This window comes from Cydia fagiglandana, chromosome 9 (assembly GCF_963556715.1).
Source record: "Cydia fagiglandana chromosome 9, ilCydFagi1.1, whole genome shotgun sequence".
In the NCBI taxonomy this organism is placed as follows: domain Eukaryota; kingdom Metazoa; phylum Arthropoda; class Insecta; order Lepidoptera; family Tortricidae; genus Cydia; species Cydia fagiglandana.
In genome coordinates this window covers 5,384,940-5,402,802 of record NC_085940.1, presented here as the reverse complement: position 1 = coordinate 5,402,802, position 17,863 = coordinate 5,384,940, and the positions used below count along the sequence as shown (strand labels likewise).

The following is a 17,863-nucleotide window of genomic DNA, read 5'->3' as shown; positions in this document are numbered from 1 at the left end:
ATAAATTTCATCTCACCTAAGGAATGTGTCATGTAGTTATTGGTACTGTTACAAACAGTTGACTGTGCATCGCATGACTGAATGTCGTGTGGGAAATGCTAGTAAAGCCGATACCCGGGAAGTTGAACGCTCGGTCACAGTCTGTCGAGCGTTAATATTTATACGTTAAACTAATGAGTGTTATGTGGCCGCTCTCACTTTTAATGCCTATTGCTTAGCTAGTCGCGTCTGAGTTTTAATTAAAGGCTGGTTACAGATGTAGTGCATAATTGTTTTCCATCGTATTTTCTCGGAAACGTTCGTATTTGTCATGCTACTTCAGTCAACCTCAGTACTTTTTATACCGAGACTGATGAAATAGCAAGACACGTTCGTACGTTTCCGTGAAAATACGGTGGAAAATAATTACGCACTACATCTGTAGATACATACTTACTGTATACATTTACAATACATTTAATCAGTACCGTCTTTACCTTAAGGGCACACGGGGCCCGTGCCCAGGGCGCCCATCCTCAGGGGGCCTCGAAGGACAGACAGTAACAGTATATTTGATTACCCATAATAAATAGAAGATCAGAGTAGAAAAAAAATGCTAGTTTAATTAGCTTTCTTTACTTTACAAAAGGGCCCCAAATTCTTATGTGCCCAAGGGCCCCGGCATATTTTAAGACGGCCCCTGCATTCAATAATTAAGAAGATAGGTAGTTTTGTACAAGCTAACCGGCAATTGATAGTATACATATTCCATATACTGTGGATTGCTCTTAGAGGGGAATATTTGGCGTTCTCTCGATTTCTCGATCTTGAACTCTGCATCTCGATCGAATTCTCGAAGCTAATGTGATGGCGATCGTTAGCCATGGGCAAGTTCACGGCTGCAATAGAAAGTGAGCGCGAGCAATCGAACATCTGTTATGCGTGCGCGCACTTTTACCGCAGCGCCGATTTTATCGGTTCCCGATACGTGATATTATCGGCATTGCGAATCGATGTTTGTTGTTGTAGTTGTGGAAAACTTATTTGTACTTTGAGTCTATAGTACTTAATATTTAAGCTGTCACACGGCTGACAGGTTACAATGATATACGGATTTTAAGGAAGAGGATTTTGACCTGATTTTTTTTTTATAAGTTAACTGTTTACAAGATGGTTTGTGTTTGAAAAATTTAAGAAGATAAGGGATAAAACACAATTTATTAACAATAATAATTTAATGTTATTTAGTATTAGGTAAGCAACATAATAAAAAAAATACGAAGTGAATTACGAAGTTAGAACGGAAGAAGAGCAGATGAATAGATGCATCATTTTTCACAAAAATTTGAATTACCCGCAGAAGCAACCGCAGACGCATAAAATTGTAATATCATTTTATATAAGTATGACAAAACTAATGAGTGATGAAAGGATAGATAAAACTATTACGATCAACAACACGCGCACGCGCGGTCTTGGTGAGAAAGTGACTCCGGCGCGGGCATTCGTTAGGACCCAATAAAATCGACACCCTACCATAAGTTATTAAATATTAAATCTTTATCGGGCCAAGTGCGCGTCGACTGTACAAAGACTTGTCGGCGCGCTTAATAGAGGCTTCTGGTGACCAGAGGGCTGGCCACTATTTCGCCCAGCGTATTAGCATCGCTATACAGCGGGGAAATACGGCCAGCCTTCTGGGCACCTTGCCCGTTGACGGCGATCTGGGGCAAATTTTTTACCTATAGTTTTTGTAAGTTTTATTATGTTTGTTAATTTATTTCTTTGTTTCTATCAATAAAGAACCCTGTATAAAGCATAATAATGTTAATAAACAATCTTTATCGGCATGTGAAGTAGCTTATTGTTTTCTCTGAAATATTTCCAAACGAAAAAAAACTTACGCTCTTGTAATAACAAATTGTACACATTTTATTAAACTATTTGGGTATGTACTACAAAAAATACTTCAAAAAATTAACGTAGGCTTTTTTTGTTAAACTTTAGAGTCTGACTGTGCCTCTATTTCAATATCAGTATTTGTTCATCTCGCTGCGTGACGAATCGGCGTAATGAACTGTGAATCTATCGACTTGTTTTAGCTGTTTTGCCATGTTGACGTTGTCGCAAAGCGCGCCGGTGCGGCACGAACTTGCTCGTTTCATCAAATTTTCACAATTCCAATAAAACTTTTTATTTGTTTGTGACTTAATTCTTTGATTAGTAATTGATTGCTTGTAATTGTTGGTAAACCGCAGTTCTCGAGCTTTATAGCTCGAGTTTCTTGACATACAAAACACTTCTTACAACTACTTTCCCTAAACAGAATAAATCGATAGTTGAGACTCTAAAAAATTCCACACAGTCATGATTGCTTTTTACTGTGGTACCCTGTTAAAATTACAACATTTTGCTAATATAGGTACATACTTATATCTTATATGTATACTGAAATAAGCTTGAAATCAGATTGCTGTCTTGCTCTTAAGAATATATTTAATTTCAATGCATATTTGTATCCCATATTAGGTTTGCTCAACATCTGGAAATAAGGATCTGTCTACATCAATTGCAAATCGATGTCAATAAATCGATCAATGACCCGATTGTTGTTTCGTTTTCTGTTTTATGTTCTATTCGATTGTCTTCGATTCAATACCCGAACTGCGTAAGAGTTAGATTTAAAACAAAGCCACAATTTACCCAATTCACGCAACTCGTAACAGATGGATTATTACAAATTATTACCAAACCGATAACCAAAACCGAAACCGAAACTGGTGCGATTTCAAACTGCCAACTGGCATGCTATCCAACTCGTAAAATGTTTGTGGTTACTTGCGGAAGAGAAAATATGTATTTCGTTCCTCATTGTAGAGCAAAAATGCATAATTGCCTTTAAAACACAGTGTCGCTTTCAGCATGGATCAAATGAGTACGAATGATGGACAACCTAAAGAACTTACTATGTATATTCAGCGAAAATTTATGCTTGAGCAGAAATCATCGTCTTTGTGGTCTTTCTGAACTGTGCAAAGAACCCATCTTTTCTAATTTGATTATTTCAAAAAGTAGTTATGAACAAAATTTTTACGCTGCACCCTTACAGGAGAGATACATTTTTTCATTACTTGAGACTCAACTAAGAAAAACGGGATATATTATATAGGTACATAGGTAAGGTATACGTGACATGTCCACAGAAGGGACCTTTTTCTAAAATGTGTTAATGTGTATATCCAAAAAAAAAACCTAATTGTTGCTCTTTAGCTTATTCTATACGGAGGTACGGGTTCGTTTATTTAAGTTTAAAAACTCGTATGTATGTACTATTTACTAGTACTTTGAAGACGTGATCTCCGGCTTTTAATCTCTGGGAGGCTAACTGCCTTGACCTGAACCATAGCAAAAGTCTGTGAATACCAAACGCATTTCCCAAACCAATAAACTGATGCTAATTGCAATCGGATACCCAGAAAAACGCAATTAGCTGTGCACTTTGTCAACGCTGCAACCGCGGCTTGGGAGCTTGGAAGTGGTAGTATTTGAGGGCAGAGTACCAGCGCGCGCGCACAGTACCACGCCGCGCCGCGCAGGCGCCGCGCGCGGCTCTAGTCAACCACACTAAAGACAAGTTCTACGAGACTTCGGTTAAGACTACAAACATGCTTTAAGACTGAGACTGACTACTTTAAGACTGCAGTGACTGACAAACGATGTGGTCATTTTTGTGACATACAGATCGCTCGTGACTCTATAATGTGACTGATCCTTAATGACGACTTTGTGACCTAAAGTGACTTACTGACGAATTTGTGATATGTGACTTGTGGCGGGGTGGTGACTTGTGACAGAATGACGATGACCAGTGACAGTGACTATACTTGACATTTGACTGACTGGATTTTTTGGAGCTGAGGGGGAATCAGGTTAGTAGCAGCATTTAATTTTTGAGTGATTCTCAAGAAAGTGGCATCGACAGGTTAAAGTTAATGAAAAAACATTTTTTTGTATTTTTTTTATTTTTAATAATGAAAAATATGTTTTACCATTAGGTAGGTACTGTTAATATTAACGCTATTTTAACATTTCGTTTAAGACAGACCGATCTAAAAACGGAAGAACAACAAACTTAATCAATTAAATTATCAATTAGATCACCTTTACATAAATCATAAGATTTTATTTAACAACCTAAGTCCTAAACCCTTAATTGCAAGTCCTTAATTATTTTAATGTTAGTATGTCTCACGACAGTTTAAATTCGATTAACCTAAGTCCTTTAAATGTTTTTAATATATGTATGTAAGTAGTACTTACCTTTTCACCGTTATTTAATTGAGAGTATTTATCTGAAAATTGCATTTACGGGAAGTTAATTTATTATAATATCTAAAGATAGTTTCGGTATAAATAATATGTTTAAAACTTTTATAATCTACATATTCCAAGAAACTTCTTTTATATTTTATGTAAATACTTTCAGGGCAATCAAATCTTGTAGGTACAGTAAAGTGTAAAAAAATGGGTGCATACTTTATATCCTTAATTCGCCAACATAAGAGCTGACTATGAAACACATTTGTAAGATGTGTAAATTTTAAAAACCTAGTATCAACTAGACTCAAATCCGCCCTTAATCACAATCTTTTTGGAAAATGAGAGCTTCCATCTGGTTTTAATCCGTTTCCAATTAAATTTGAGGTACCTACCTCAAAAAATTATGATATTAACATTAATACATAGCCAATTAGCCATCACTTAGGCAACATCAAGTAAGAGCATTTTCTCATTGTCCAACCCGAAATCGGATTCGTCTACAAAGAAGTAAAATAAATATAAAATATTGTTTGTTGTTCAAAACATAAAAGATCTTTAAAACTAGTGCCTGCGCCAATTCTGGGGATTAGTTGCCAAGCGGACCCCAGGGTCCCATGAGCCGTGGCAAAAAGCCGGGACCATTAGAGGAAGATGAAAAGGTCTTGATGCCATATAGATAGAGTACTCTTGTAGTAGTAACAGTATTTCTCCAAGGGTCATCCGATATAGGATCGCACAATGTGGAAACGCTCTGAAGGTAATATTTCAGACTGTCTGCCCTGTGACGTTTCTTCAAACAAAAACGTCACTTTTGACACTGACACATCGAATCCATATCGTTTCTAGATCTATTAATTGACGTATATTAAAGCTCGAATCGGGCCGTAATAGCGCATAAAAACGGCCATAATTGTATTGCTATTCATAACGTCCAAAAGCACCCCAGGGCAAATAAATGAATATTACAACACGCACAACAAAACGCGTCATATTATCGAACCTGCGCCGGAGTCGAAAGTGGTTTCACTTTCTCTGCGCTCCGCGAATTATCATGCGTGCGTTTATCATATTAATTTTATGTGGTTACGTAAGGGAACTGGTTTAGTTTAAACTGATCAGCTTTCAATATTTTGTTGGTTTTCTCGTTGGTTATTTGAGGAATGCTATTGTAGTACGTATAATCAATGAATGGTACGACATTTTAACTAAGTATTAGCCCGATATGGCGCTAACAACTGTTTATATCTACAATACAAACACGCACAGTCGCACAAGTATCTACGGGTTTTACCAGTGTCACTTTTACAACGGTTTTTACAGTATATTAGGTATCTAATTAGGTAACTAGGTAGCGTGTGTCTAAAAAATCATCAATTATTTCTCTTCTATTCCTTTTCTAACATTTAGACACTATTTTAAAAGAGATTACGGACCGACACTAAATCAGCGGCAAAACTGAAACTTGTCTACTGCGTTATTATACTCTGACCGTAATCACTGTAGCGTTGTTTCTCTCATTATAAGCTAATTTGGCATTCTCGTGAAACCGCGAGATTTCCCAATTATTATAATTTTTAAGTATAATCCGCTTTCCTAACACACTTCCGGCGACATCCGCTTCAGATGATCGTAAGCATATCTTAACAACTGATAGGTATGTTTTCACTCTCGTTACTTAAATATGTATGGTAATTTGAAAAGTTTTGGCCCACATATTTTGTCTCACAAAGGTCGATTCGAATAGGTTATCTAATAATAAATTATTGAATTTATAGGAGTGAGAGTGGGTGGGATTTGAATGTGACATTCATGAATACAATATTGGATTCCGTGAGGTAGCTGACCACTGCTGCTGAGTGGAATATAAATTAAAGTTAAGAAAAAACATATTGCAGGTATCAGTTGGATGAGAAGAATTGTTACGATGCTACGCTTTGTAGCATCGTAACAATTAAACATTACCTACAAGCATTATTCGCAATAATAACATATAAGCCACCAGGACGATAACTTTATCTTGTTGGCTCAACATCAACAAGTCAACACTCAAAGCACTTTCGCTCATAATCTAGGAATTTAATTATAGCACCTACATTTATATAAATTTTCTAATCACCTTCCCAAGCTTTAAGTAAATTTAAATCTGAATTTGCTGGCATTGAGATTTCTGCAAAAAAACGGGGTACATGACAAGCCTGCTTTTTAAAATTAGTGTCTTGTCCACAGCGGTGATGGCCTGGAGAGCCGCACGGAGGACCCTCAGTTCCCAGCTGCCAGCGCCCTGCGGCAGTCGCCGCTGCTGCAGCACTGCCCTCTGCGGGGCGCGCCCAAGTGCCCACCTGCTTCTAAGAGGTTGGTATATGTTGACATTCGTCTGTAGTGACCAGCCTTATTTTTTAAGGATAAGTAACTCATAGTAAATTTCCACGAACTTTCCTCTGTTATCCAAGTCAGCTCTCCTGTCTTGTTCTTATTTATGCCTTAAAAAATTTCATGTTTAAAGATTTTCAGTAAAATGAGTGGCCGATGGTATTTTAAAACTGACTTCCGCGCGTGTTGTGTTGTGTCATATATTTTCTTATCATTATGCGAGATATTTACATTCACAACCCCATATGTTGGGTGACATAATCATGTAACTGTCCGGGGTTCGCTGTGAGCAGCTGAGCAGTTGCGGTCATTACTCTATCTATACCTACCCTCAAACAAAATCATAAAATTCGCAACTACAACTCTACCACGATATGCTATAGAACTTCTATTCCAACGGTACAATTTACTTTGTTAACATCTTTCGTTTTATCGATCTGTAGGTACGTCTTGTAGTCTCAACACAATAGATTTACAAAAATGGTGTCACCTCGCTCTAACGGCACTTAACAACAAACATTTACAAAGCAAATCAGTTATTTAATCGTTCATTGTCACAATTCAACATTATGTTCTAGGTACCGAACACATGATGGCACCTGTAACAATGTGAACCGCCCAAGATGGGGTTCCACTATGACCCCCGTCCAGCGTTTTCTTCCCCCCTCTTACTCCGATGGCATCCAAGCGCCTCGCCGTTCGGTTTTCGGCTCAGCTCTACCTTCAGCCAGAGAGATCAGCTCCACTGTCCATGAAGACCAGCACGTGGAAACCCCGGGTATAACGCATCTGCTGATGCAGTGGGGGCAGTTCTTGGACCATGATGTGACATCGTCGTCGCAGTCACGAGGGTTCAACGGCTCGGTGCCGCGGTGCTGTAAAGATGGTGGGCGGGACTTCGTTCCTCGAGAGTTCTTGGTGAGTGTTTGCTAATTTAATGTTTTTAGACATCTGTTTAAGTCTTGAAGGGATGATTTAAGACCGAAGACCTCTTCTCTATTGAGAAATTCTATTTAAACGAAATGTTGTTCTCAAAGTTTACTTGGCAAAATGTTCGATACATTAAAACTTTTTTTTTATACCTAGCACCCTGAATGCATGCCCATCGAAGTTCCGCCCTCCGATCCATTTTATGGACCAAAGGGAGTGAGGTGCCTGGACTTCGTGCGGTCGTCCCCCGCGCCCCGTGACGACTGTGCCCTGGGCTGGCGCGAGCAGATGAACCAGGTGTCGGCTTATATCGACGGGTCGCCGCTGTACGCCAGCTCGGCGCGACAGTCGGACAAGCTGAGGCTGTTTAGAAACGGTACAGCAACATCATGATCCAACTTGATCCACAATCTTCCCAAAGTCTATCAAACCCTATAAGACAGTCAATTCGACAACTATAAGCCAATGCCAATATGTCCAAGACCTTGAGGTTCACTAGGAAACATCTTCGAACTCGACTCTGCCTGTTAACGGTTTTTTAGATATATGATGACAAAGCTTGTATGGAGATTGGCTAAACTCTGCAACTTGGTAATTTTCATCTTCTCTCCAGGAATGCTGCAGTACGGACGCGTCCAGAACCGGCGTCCACTGCTTCCACCGGAGAGACGAGACGAGCTCTGCCGCGGCGGCGCCGTCTCTTCGGACTGCTTCAAGTCAGGAGACGCCAGGGTCAACGAGCATCCTGGCCTGGTCGCCGCCCACATTGTGTGGCTTAGGCAGCATAATAGGTAACATCACAAGACATTTAATTCTACCTGGCTTCATAACTTTCAAGTAATCCGATTGAAATGACACCAGACATTATGGTCTCTTCCACGCTGATAATATTGGTTATATAAGAAATTTTTTATTAGAATAGCTGATCTATCAAGTGACAAGTTCTGATGCTGTTCAGTTGATGTCACTTACCTACTTCCGATTGTTACACCACTTTCATACAGGATGGCGCAAGAACTGGCGCATCTAAACCCTCACTGGAGCGATGAGAAAGTATACCAGGAGACGCGGAAAATTGTCGGCGCGATGATCCAGCATATCACCTACAGAGAATTCCTGCCAATAGTATTAGGTCAGTCATTACCAACATTTTCACCGTCCATAAACCATCCTTGATACTCTTTAAATAGTTGAATGTGTTCCTTTCAGCACCTTTTTATTTCTTTGCTACTTTGAAGATAACGATCTCCGCCTGTCGTAACTTTACTAATGCCAGAAACGGCTGCCAATACACTGCTGTTCTTGTTCTAATTAATTTTCTTTATTTTCAGGTCAAGAAGTAATGCGTCTGTTCGACCTAGAACCCTTAAAGAAGGGCTATTACAAGGGCTACAGCCCGAAAATCAACCCAAGCCCTGCGAGCTCATTCGGCTCGGCTGCGTTTCGGTTCGGTCATAGCCTGGTGCAGCCATCCATGGTGCGGTACGACCGGTTTCACAGGCCTATGCAAAATAGTAAGTTTTGGTTTAAAATCGCTTTATTACTTACATTGACCCTTTAATTGATGTCATGTGATGCCCCATATACATGGATATAACCTATGAAAAGGTCATTGAATATAACCTTCAAGAACTAAGCGTCTAATGCCTCTTTACAGACGTCTCTCTCCACGACGAACTCACCAACCCTTCCAACATCTGGAGCATGGGCGCCGTCGATCGCCTCCTCCTTGGCATGGTGAACCAGCCAATCCAGAAACGCGACGAGTTCATCACAGAAGAACTGACCAACCACCTTTTCCAAACACCCTCTTTCGACTTCGGGATGGATCTGGCCGCTATCAATATTCAGAGGGGGAGAGACCACGGAATCGCACCTTATACAGCTTGGCGGGAGCCGTGTGGACTGTCACCGATAAATGAGTTTGAGGACTTGTTTAGAGTGATGTCGCCGCGTGCTGTGAGGAGATTGCAGAGTCTATACAGGTACCTACAAATCTATTTCATCATCATCAGTATTTAAGAGCTATGCTTCGGTGGAGTAATCGCCACTCTTTTTGCTGGGCCAGCCTTTTAACTTCCTCGTACGACACGACAGAAACTCTACCTTTTATTTGGCTGAGATATGTGAGCCTGGGCCTTCCTCTGCGTCTTTTCCCCTCAATCTTGCCCTCCAGGATGTTTAAAAAGAATCTGTCGTGCCGTCTCAGTGCTTTCTTAATACTCTCAAATAAAAGTATAAAGATTTCTAAATTTAGGGGCAGTCCATCTTTAACTCGTCATAAGAAGAAGATTAAAAAATCTTAGTAGTTCCTTCTCAATCTAATTGAGTTGTTGTTTCAGGCACGTGGATGACATTGACCTGTTTACAGCAGGCATGTCTGAGAGGCCGGTGGTGGGTGGGCTGGTGGGCCCTACATTTGCCTGCATTATCGCTCAACAGTTCTCGAACCTTCGGAAAGGAGATCGATTCTGGTAAGTTCGTGACTTTGTGCAGTTCCTGAACACATATAATCTTAAGTGCCTTGTAAATGAACCTACTCGTGTTACTAACCACAGCAGTACCTGTATAGATAATATAGTTAGCAATTTAGAACTTAGTAATGTAACCGTTGTTGACCTCGCCATCTCTGATCATACACTACAGTACGTGACTTTGTGCAGTTCCTGAACACATATAATCTTAAGTGCCTTGTAAATGAACCTACTCGTGTTACTAACCACAGCAGTACCTGTATAGATAATATAGTTAGCAATTTAGAACTTAGTAATGTAACCGTTGTTGACCTCGCCATCTCTGATCATACACTACAGTATGCCACTTTTCCATCGCCGTTACAAAGGCGTTCTGCGACTTTTTATAAATGGACTAGGCATCTAAGTGAATATAACCTAGACAGACTTCTATTGAGCCTACAAAACACTTCGTGGATTCCTGTGTATAAAGAAAAAGATGTTGATTCGGGATTTAATATGTTTCATGACATAATAATGATGAATTTCAATAAATATGTACCGACTTCTAAAATTAAATTGAAAACTTGTGGTAAGGAAGACAGAGGATGGCTGACAAGGGGTATAAAAATATCGTGTAAAAGAAAAAGAGAATTATTTATCATGACTAAAAGCAACTCAGATGATAACTTGTTAAACCATTACAAATCGTATTGTACCTTGCTAAAACAAATTATTACTTTTGCTCGAAAGAAATACACTGAGAAAAAAATTTCAGCTTCCAATAATAAAGTGTACGATACTTGGAAGGTAATAAATGACAATATTAAAGGATGTAGGCCGTACAATATAACTGATTTGATAGGTTTGTCTGATGGTGTAGAAGTAGCAAATTCTGCAAGTGATGCTGCAAACATGTTTAATAATTACTTTAAATCCATTGGACAACTAAATTCAACTAATCCTTCAGACAATGCAGGTGCAGTCTTGCCCCCTTTTGAAACCACCACATTGTTTTCATTTCCAGCTAGCAAAAGTGAGTTAAAGAAAATTGTTGTGGGACTAAAAAATAAAAAATCATCTGGTTTTGATGACATTCCCTCAGGTGTTATAAAGTATATTGCCGACTCCATATTAAAACCCCTCTTGCACTTAGTAAATCTCTCTTTGGCTGAAGGAAAGTTCCCAACTAGGCTCAAGAAAGCTAACATAAAGCCCATACTTAAGCAGGATGATAAGTTATGTGTAAAAAACTACAGGCCGATCTCTCTCTTAACGATGTTCTCAAAGATTTTTGAAAAGATTATGGCTAATCGTCTATATGCTTATCTGGTTTCAAACAAAATTTTGGCTCCAGAACAATTTGGATTTCAAAAGGGAGTTTCTACTTCTGATGCACTGTTTGAAATGTCTGACTATGTCTATGAAGCACTGAATCGGCAAGAAAATGTTGTTGCCATTTTGTTAGATTTATCTAAAGCTTTTGACCATGTAAATCATAGCATAATGCTAGATATCTTAAATCGCTACGGCATTAGAGGTATAACAAACAAATGGTTTGAATCCTACTTGAAGCAAAGGGAACAATGTGTCTCGGTATCAACCTTGAATCATAAAACTCGTACTCGTTGAATATTAAATCTGATAACTCATATATTGAATCTGGTGTGCCCCAAGGGAGCATACTGGGGCCCATCTTGTTCCTTTTGTACGTAAATTACTTGCCACAGCTATTATCAAACAAAATAATTATGTTTGCTGACGACATTTCCATGTTATTTAAATTCAAGAAAAATGAAACTGAAGGCCTTAATAGTTTAATTACAAATAACTTGTCTATTGTTGTAAATTGGTTAAGTATGCTCAATCTAACTACAAATATTAAAAAAACTAAATGTATGCACTTTAGAAACATAAGAACTGGAAGTGTTAGGCTAGACATAAAATCAAATAGCTTGTCTGTTCTGGCTACAAATGAAACTAAATTCCTGGGTATATATGTGGATGAAAACCTAAATTGGAAAAAACATGTTGACTTTCTCTGCAACAAACTTAGTAGCTTCGCTTTTGCTCTGAAAGGCTTGAAAAATATTTCTACAGAAAAAGCAGCTTTGCAGGCGTATCATGCATTTTTCCAATCACACGTCCTCTATGGATTAGCCGTATGGGGTAGTTGTACCGAAGTCCATCGTCTGTTTATACTACAAAAGAGATGTGTACGTATTTTAGTTGGCAGCAAATCAAATCGAGAGTCGTGCAGAGCCTCTTTTAAAAAATTAGGTTTGCCCACTCTTTCTGCACTGTATATAATAGAGCTCTGCAAACTAGTTCGCCGGCATGTAAATAAATTTCCTGCAAAAAATAACTTTAATAGCGACAGACTAAACTCAATGTTTGCTCACGACATCCGGGCTCCTGTTGCTACGACAGCAATCTTCCAGCGTAGCACTATCTATGTTGCTGCTAAAGTGTTTAATACGTTGCCCGTAGAAATTAAGTCACTCGATGACTTGAAATTTGTGACAGCACTTAAAAAATTTGTCATTGAGTTATGCCCCTACAGCTTAAGTGAATATTATAATATAAACGGTTAGTTAATAAGTAGGTATGTAAGTAAATATGTAGCTACACCCACTGGGTAAAATTGTATTGATTCTCACTGTATTGCCTAACATCAACATGTACACATACAATTTATGGCTTATGAATAAAAAAAAAAAAAAAGTTCAATAGCTGAATCAGTGCCTAACTGTATTTTGGTTGTGAGTCAGTAGAAATAATTTAGTTTCATTATTCGTGACACAATACCGGTTACAGAATACTTATTTAATGTGTTTGTTGTTTTAGGTATGAGAACGGAGGCTTCGAATCGTCATTAACACCGGCACAATTACAGCAGATACGTAGGATTTCATTTGCCCAAATCCTGTGTCGTACCCTTGACACCATAGACAGCATTCAACCTTTCGTATTCCTTTCTGCAGAGAACACTGACAACGATCGGATATCCTGCCTTAACAGCTTACTGAACAACTTTGATCTATCGCCATGGACTGACGTTAACTCAAGCAATGATATTAGTAAATCAGACGAAGTAAGCACTGAGCGACCAAAGAGAAAGACTACTACAACTACCAAACGATCTACAACAAAACACCCTACCACAAAAAAGCCTCAAAAAGTGACTGCCACTACTAAAACTCCTCAAAAGAAACCAGTTCCTGTTGCTAATAATTTTCATAATGCGACTAGACCAAAACCTACACATAGACAAAATAAAACTGACAGTATTAATGACAAAAATGCAACATTGACTGACAAATATGTGATAACGACAACTGAACAGACTGTACTAAAGATAGACGACAAACTTGACTTTAAAAACAAAAGCCGACGATATGAAGAAGCTGACGCGCGACGCAATCACAATAAACCTACAAAACAATACGAGAATGACTATGACGATGACGAGGAAGTACATAGTGTACAATCTGTAGTTATAAATAACTTACAACATAAGCGACCCTACAACAGACCAGTAATAGCTGTGACTGAAAACATTGATAAATATACTTACTTAATAAATTACGTGCCTAGACCCACACAGTCTTGGCGAGACACGACAAGAAGAACGACGACAAGACGACCAACAACAAAACGTACGCACGACAGGGACGTAGTGAAAGTGACGTATCAGACTTATGACGACACGTACGGTCGACCCAACAAACCTTATTACTACAACAGATACGACGACAGACATGACAATTACAATAGACCAGACGACAGAAATGACAACTACGACAAACAAGACGATAGAAATGACAATTACAATAGACATGACGATAAAATCGACGATTACAATATTAGCCTTGAAAGTAAAAAGGAGAATCATAACTACAGACAAAACATACCTAACACGAACGACAATAATTTCTCTTCTGCTAGATCAAATGACAAATTCCAGACATCTACTACGAAAACTGATACAACTATTGACAAGATTGACGTTACGGAAAATATTAAACCGACGACTGTAAATCCATACAAGCTAGTAACATTTGGTTATGTAGGTACATACAAAGGGGACATGACAAATGACAAAGAGACAAAAACGGACTCGACTGAAACAGTTAGACATGAAGTAATAAGTAAAGACTTCTCGACTTATGAAGACGACAGACTAGATGCGGACGAAAAGAAAAACATTAAACTGTCGACATTTTTCCATTACGAGACTGCGACTAAACCTTACAACAATTTTAGACCGACAAGACGTTACGATGAGGATCAAATACCTGACTACTCAAAGACGAACAGCAAATATTACTTCGTTAGGAACGTTTTACGAAAATATCCAGACTCTACTTTGACAGACGAAGTTGCTGACGAGACTAAACAGAAGGAAATATTAAAAGAAAACTATAACAGCCCAGGGCAGCCAGTGCCTGTGATGATAGAGGAAAGATCGTCGGCTAACAAACTGGCTCTGCTGGAAGAGGCAGAGGAAAAGTCGGCGATCCCCGATCCGGAGAGACTGAGGGTGAAGATCACCAAGCCATCAAGTCCGGCTAAGACACCGTCGGTGGCTTTCCAAGTGATACCCAGTGAAAACAAGTAAGTGGCACACTATCTAAAAATACAACCCACAACATATTGATGAAGCTCGTAGTAATTTCTTAATTTTTCTTCTTGGTCGATTTTACCCTCTCTCTCTGGGGCCTCGCCATGATGTCCTTATTGCGATTCTGTTTAGGACGTTAGAGGACGGAGATATATAATTTGTATGTCTCCGTCCCTTAGCAATTCAGTTAAGGTCCTAAACAGAATCGTAATCGTAATAATATCATGGTAAGGCCCTTGTTTTTTAACTTAGTCGATATAATTTTCAACAATCACTAATTTGTTTTAACGAAATATACAACTACGTGTTTTTGTTTCAGTCCGTCTCAATGGGCGACATATGAAGAGAAAGACTTGCCCGAGGGTCTGCCGCACCGCATGCCACCGATGAAAATCGACCCGTACGCGTTAAAAGAAATCCCCAGACCTTTCAACTTCGGCAACTTAAGGAGGCGACGTCCAGGAAAGAAACACTAGGCCAAACTTTACCTAATTAAATCTTTATTCTTAAACTTCACAAGCCTCAATTCGCTAATTTATGAAAATGGCAAATTAAGACAAACAATTAATAGCTTGAGGCTTGGAGCGCGTTTATACATAATGCCATTATAATACAAAGCTTGATCAATCATAACGTTACTCAAACAAGCTGTAAATTTCATTGTAAATAGGTAGAAAAACGTGTTTAACTTTGTTGACAATGTGATTAGTTATAAACGACAGACAGATGATAAGACTTAAGAAAACAAGTAAAGAGTTGTAGGTAACTTGCAAAACATTGAGGACATTAAATGTAATAACGGCGATACTCCATCAGCAATAAGTCAATCTTCCATAGGACTTGACTTCAATAAGTTTAGGTTTAAACGACAGACAGATGATAAAACTTAAGAAAATAAGTAAAGAGTTGCAGGTAACTTGCAAAACATTTAAGACATTAAATGTAATAACGGCGATACTCCATGAGCAATTAGCAATTAGTACCTACAGCCAAGGAATTTGATTTCTGTGCCACTTCGTGGATTGTCCAAGTGACAAAGTTTCAATAGATTTCATACTGTCACTGAGATAAAGACGAACTGGCACAAAAATCAAATTCCTTGTCCGAAAATTTTATACATTGTAATTAAACACGATCTTTTAAGGATATGTGACATGAGCACCTACCGTGACAAAGGTTGAGCAATCAACTATCTCGTCGGCAAGGACAACAAATACAGGGAGTGAATGAAAGCATCAATGATGCTCAAGACCTTTGTGACATGAATTACAATGACGGACGTGACGGGCGGACAAGTGTTTAGTCATATGACTAAACTTACTTAATGACATTGACAGCTTCGACATGAGCTCACTGACGCAACGAACTATTTCTTTCTAGATCATTGTATGATTCATTAAATTTAAAATTATTAAATGGACTAGACTAGAGGACAATGTATGAAAACAAACTGAAACAACTTGAGACTATAGAATTACTGACTGACCGACATATATCAAAGTTTCTAATACGACATGGAAGTGAATTTAAATTATTTTTGATTGGACGTCATCAAAATGACTAGATTAGGGTAGAATGACTTATAACTAAACCATATTGGGAATATGACTGAAACATGACTGACTGATAGACAACTAACGGAATTTATCTATAGTAAACAACTTAATACTTTTGTGACCACTAACCAACGTAACAGTTAACTCATTAACTGAAATTTGACCATTAAGTTAAGTCTAGGCTGGACCGAATCGTCATCAAAATGACTGAAAGTAGCATAACTGGTAAAATACTGACTGAATAAATGACTGCATGACCGACAAATTAATATCGAAGCTGACCGATTATGACAATAAGTACCCAGTGTAGGTGCATGACTCAACTTACAATGGAAAGTGACCCTTCATAAATACAGTAAACTCATGAGGATGACGAATGACTAAGACTAGTTAGTCCTAGGACTATTAGACTCAGATAGCTCGTAGAATGACTGAAAATTTAAACAAATGATGACTGAATATTGCGACTAACCGACAGACATTTAACGAAACTGCATGTACCATGTGAAAATAACTTGACAAATATCAAAGCTGCCTAGCAATGATAAATAAACTATTATTTGACTTAAAATAATGGATGACTCGACTATTATATTTATGCTAATTAGATTTAATCTAAATTGATTGACATAACTCACTCACAGAACGTATACGATACTGAAGTGACTTACCGATCTCAGTAGTTATGGACATGACTAAGAAAAAATTAAAAGTAAGTTAACATATTGTAAAGGATATCACTTACTGATTGAAAGTAAAAAGTATTACTACAGACCCCGACGGAAACAAGACAATAAGACAACTCGACTGTAACGACAAGTTTAGTGTTATATGACAATTAGACTTAGGCTGACCGACGCGACTCATAACCGAAAACTGATAATTTTGTCCTAGTTCGTTTTTAATAGAGTACATTTTAAACTAAAAATTTATTACATTAAAAATTTGCATGAAAGATCGACTCTTTACTTAGTGCCTAGCTAGAGGTAGGTACTTTTTCAGAATTGTCGTCTTTGTCTACTGACAACATTTAGTTTGTCAGACTATAACACTGTCACGGATACTGGACATAACTGATTTTGACTAACTGACATGGACTGGAACTAATACTGACATTAACTGACGGTAACCGACAAAATTGCACTGGCTGTAACTGACACTGATTGTTACTTTTACTGACTATAACTAAATAAAACTGATTTTTACTGCATTGGATACCACCTAGAAAATTTAAATTGATATTGACGCACTAAACTGACTGATAACTAAGTTAATGGCTATATCAGACATCGACTAACTGTACAATGACAGCTACAGTATATTGAGTGAGACGCACTGTCAACTGACTGCTAGAGTCTGGCTAGCCAAAATTTGTTGACAGATATTTCGTTGTTGTATCACCAATTGTCTATGATTTAAAAAAAAGCTAAAAGTTAGTTGACAATTTATGTCATTCATTCAAATTATTTGCGGTTTATAAGGGGTTTCTTTTAAATAATATTAATAATTTCTATACTGAGTGAGGTTCGCAAACTATTATTCAAGCTCGTAAATAATTACGACAATGTGCGAAGTCGACGTGTAGCGTTGTATAACGAAAAACTGCAATGTTTACAACTCCTAACCAAATG

At 38.2% G+C, this 17,863-nt stretch overlaps 1 protein-coding gene across 1 annotated transcript; it reads left to right on the top strand.

Annotated features, from left to right (window-relative positions):
• The first annotated feature begins 3,533 nt into the window (after positions 1-3,533).
• LOC134667144 (peroxidasin-like) lies at positions 3,534-15,163 on the top strand. The gene is made up of 11 exons (XM_063524436.1): positions 3,534-3,908; positions 6,526-6,651; positions 7,248-7,587; positions 7,756-7,975; positions 8,213-8,390; positions 8,604-8,731; positions 8,931-9,113; positions 9,257-9,584; positions 9,942-10,073; positions 12,900-14,669; positions 14,996-15,163. The coding sequence occupies exons 3-11, from the start codon at positions 7,306-7,308 to the stop codon at positions 15,150-15,152; spliced, it is 3,378 nt and encodes a 1,125-aa protein (XP_063380506.1). The 5' UTR covers positions 3,534-3,908; positions 6,526-6,651; positions 7,248-7,305; the 3' UTR covers positions 15,153-15,163.
• The last annotated feature ends 2,700 nt before the right edge of the window (positions 15,164-17,863 follow it).

What these genes read in the sequence shown, in the direction of transcription:
- LOC134667144 (XM_063524436.1), top strand. Translation starts at nt 7,306, where the DNA reads ATGACCCCCGTCCAGCGTTTTCTTCCCCCCTCTTACTCCGATGGCATC. An exon ending in TGGCTTAGGCAGCATAATAG is followed by an intron (nt 8,391 to 8,603) that starts GTAACATCACAA and finishes ACTTTCATACAG; the next exon opens with GATGGCGCAAGAACTGGCGC. An exon ending in GTGATACCCAGTGAAAACAA is followed by an intron (nt 14,670 to 14,995) that starts GTAAGTGGCACA and finishes TTTTTGTTTCAG; the next exon opens with TCCGTCTCAATGGGCGACAT.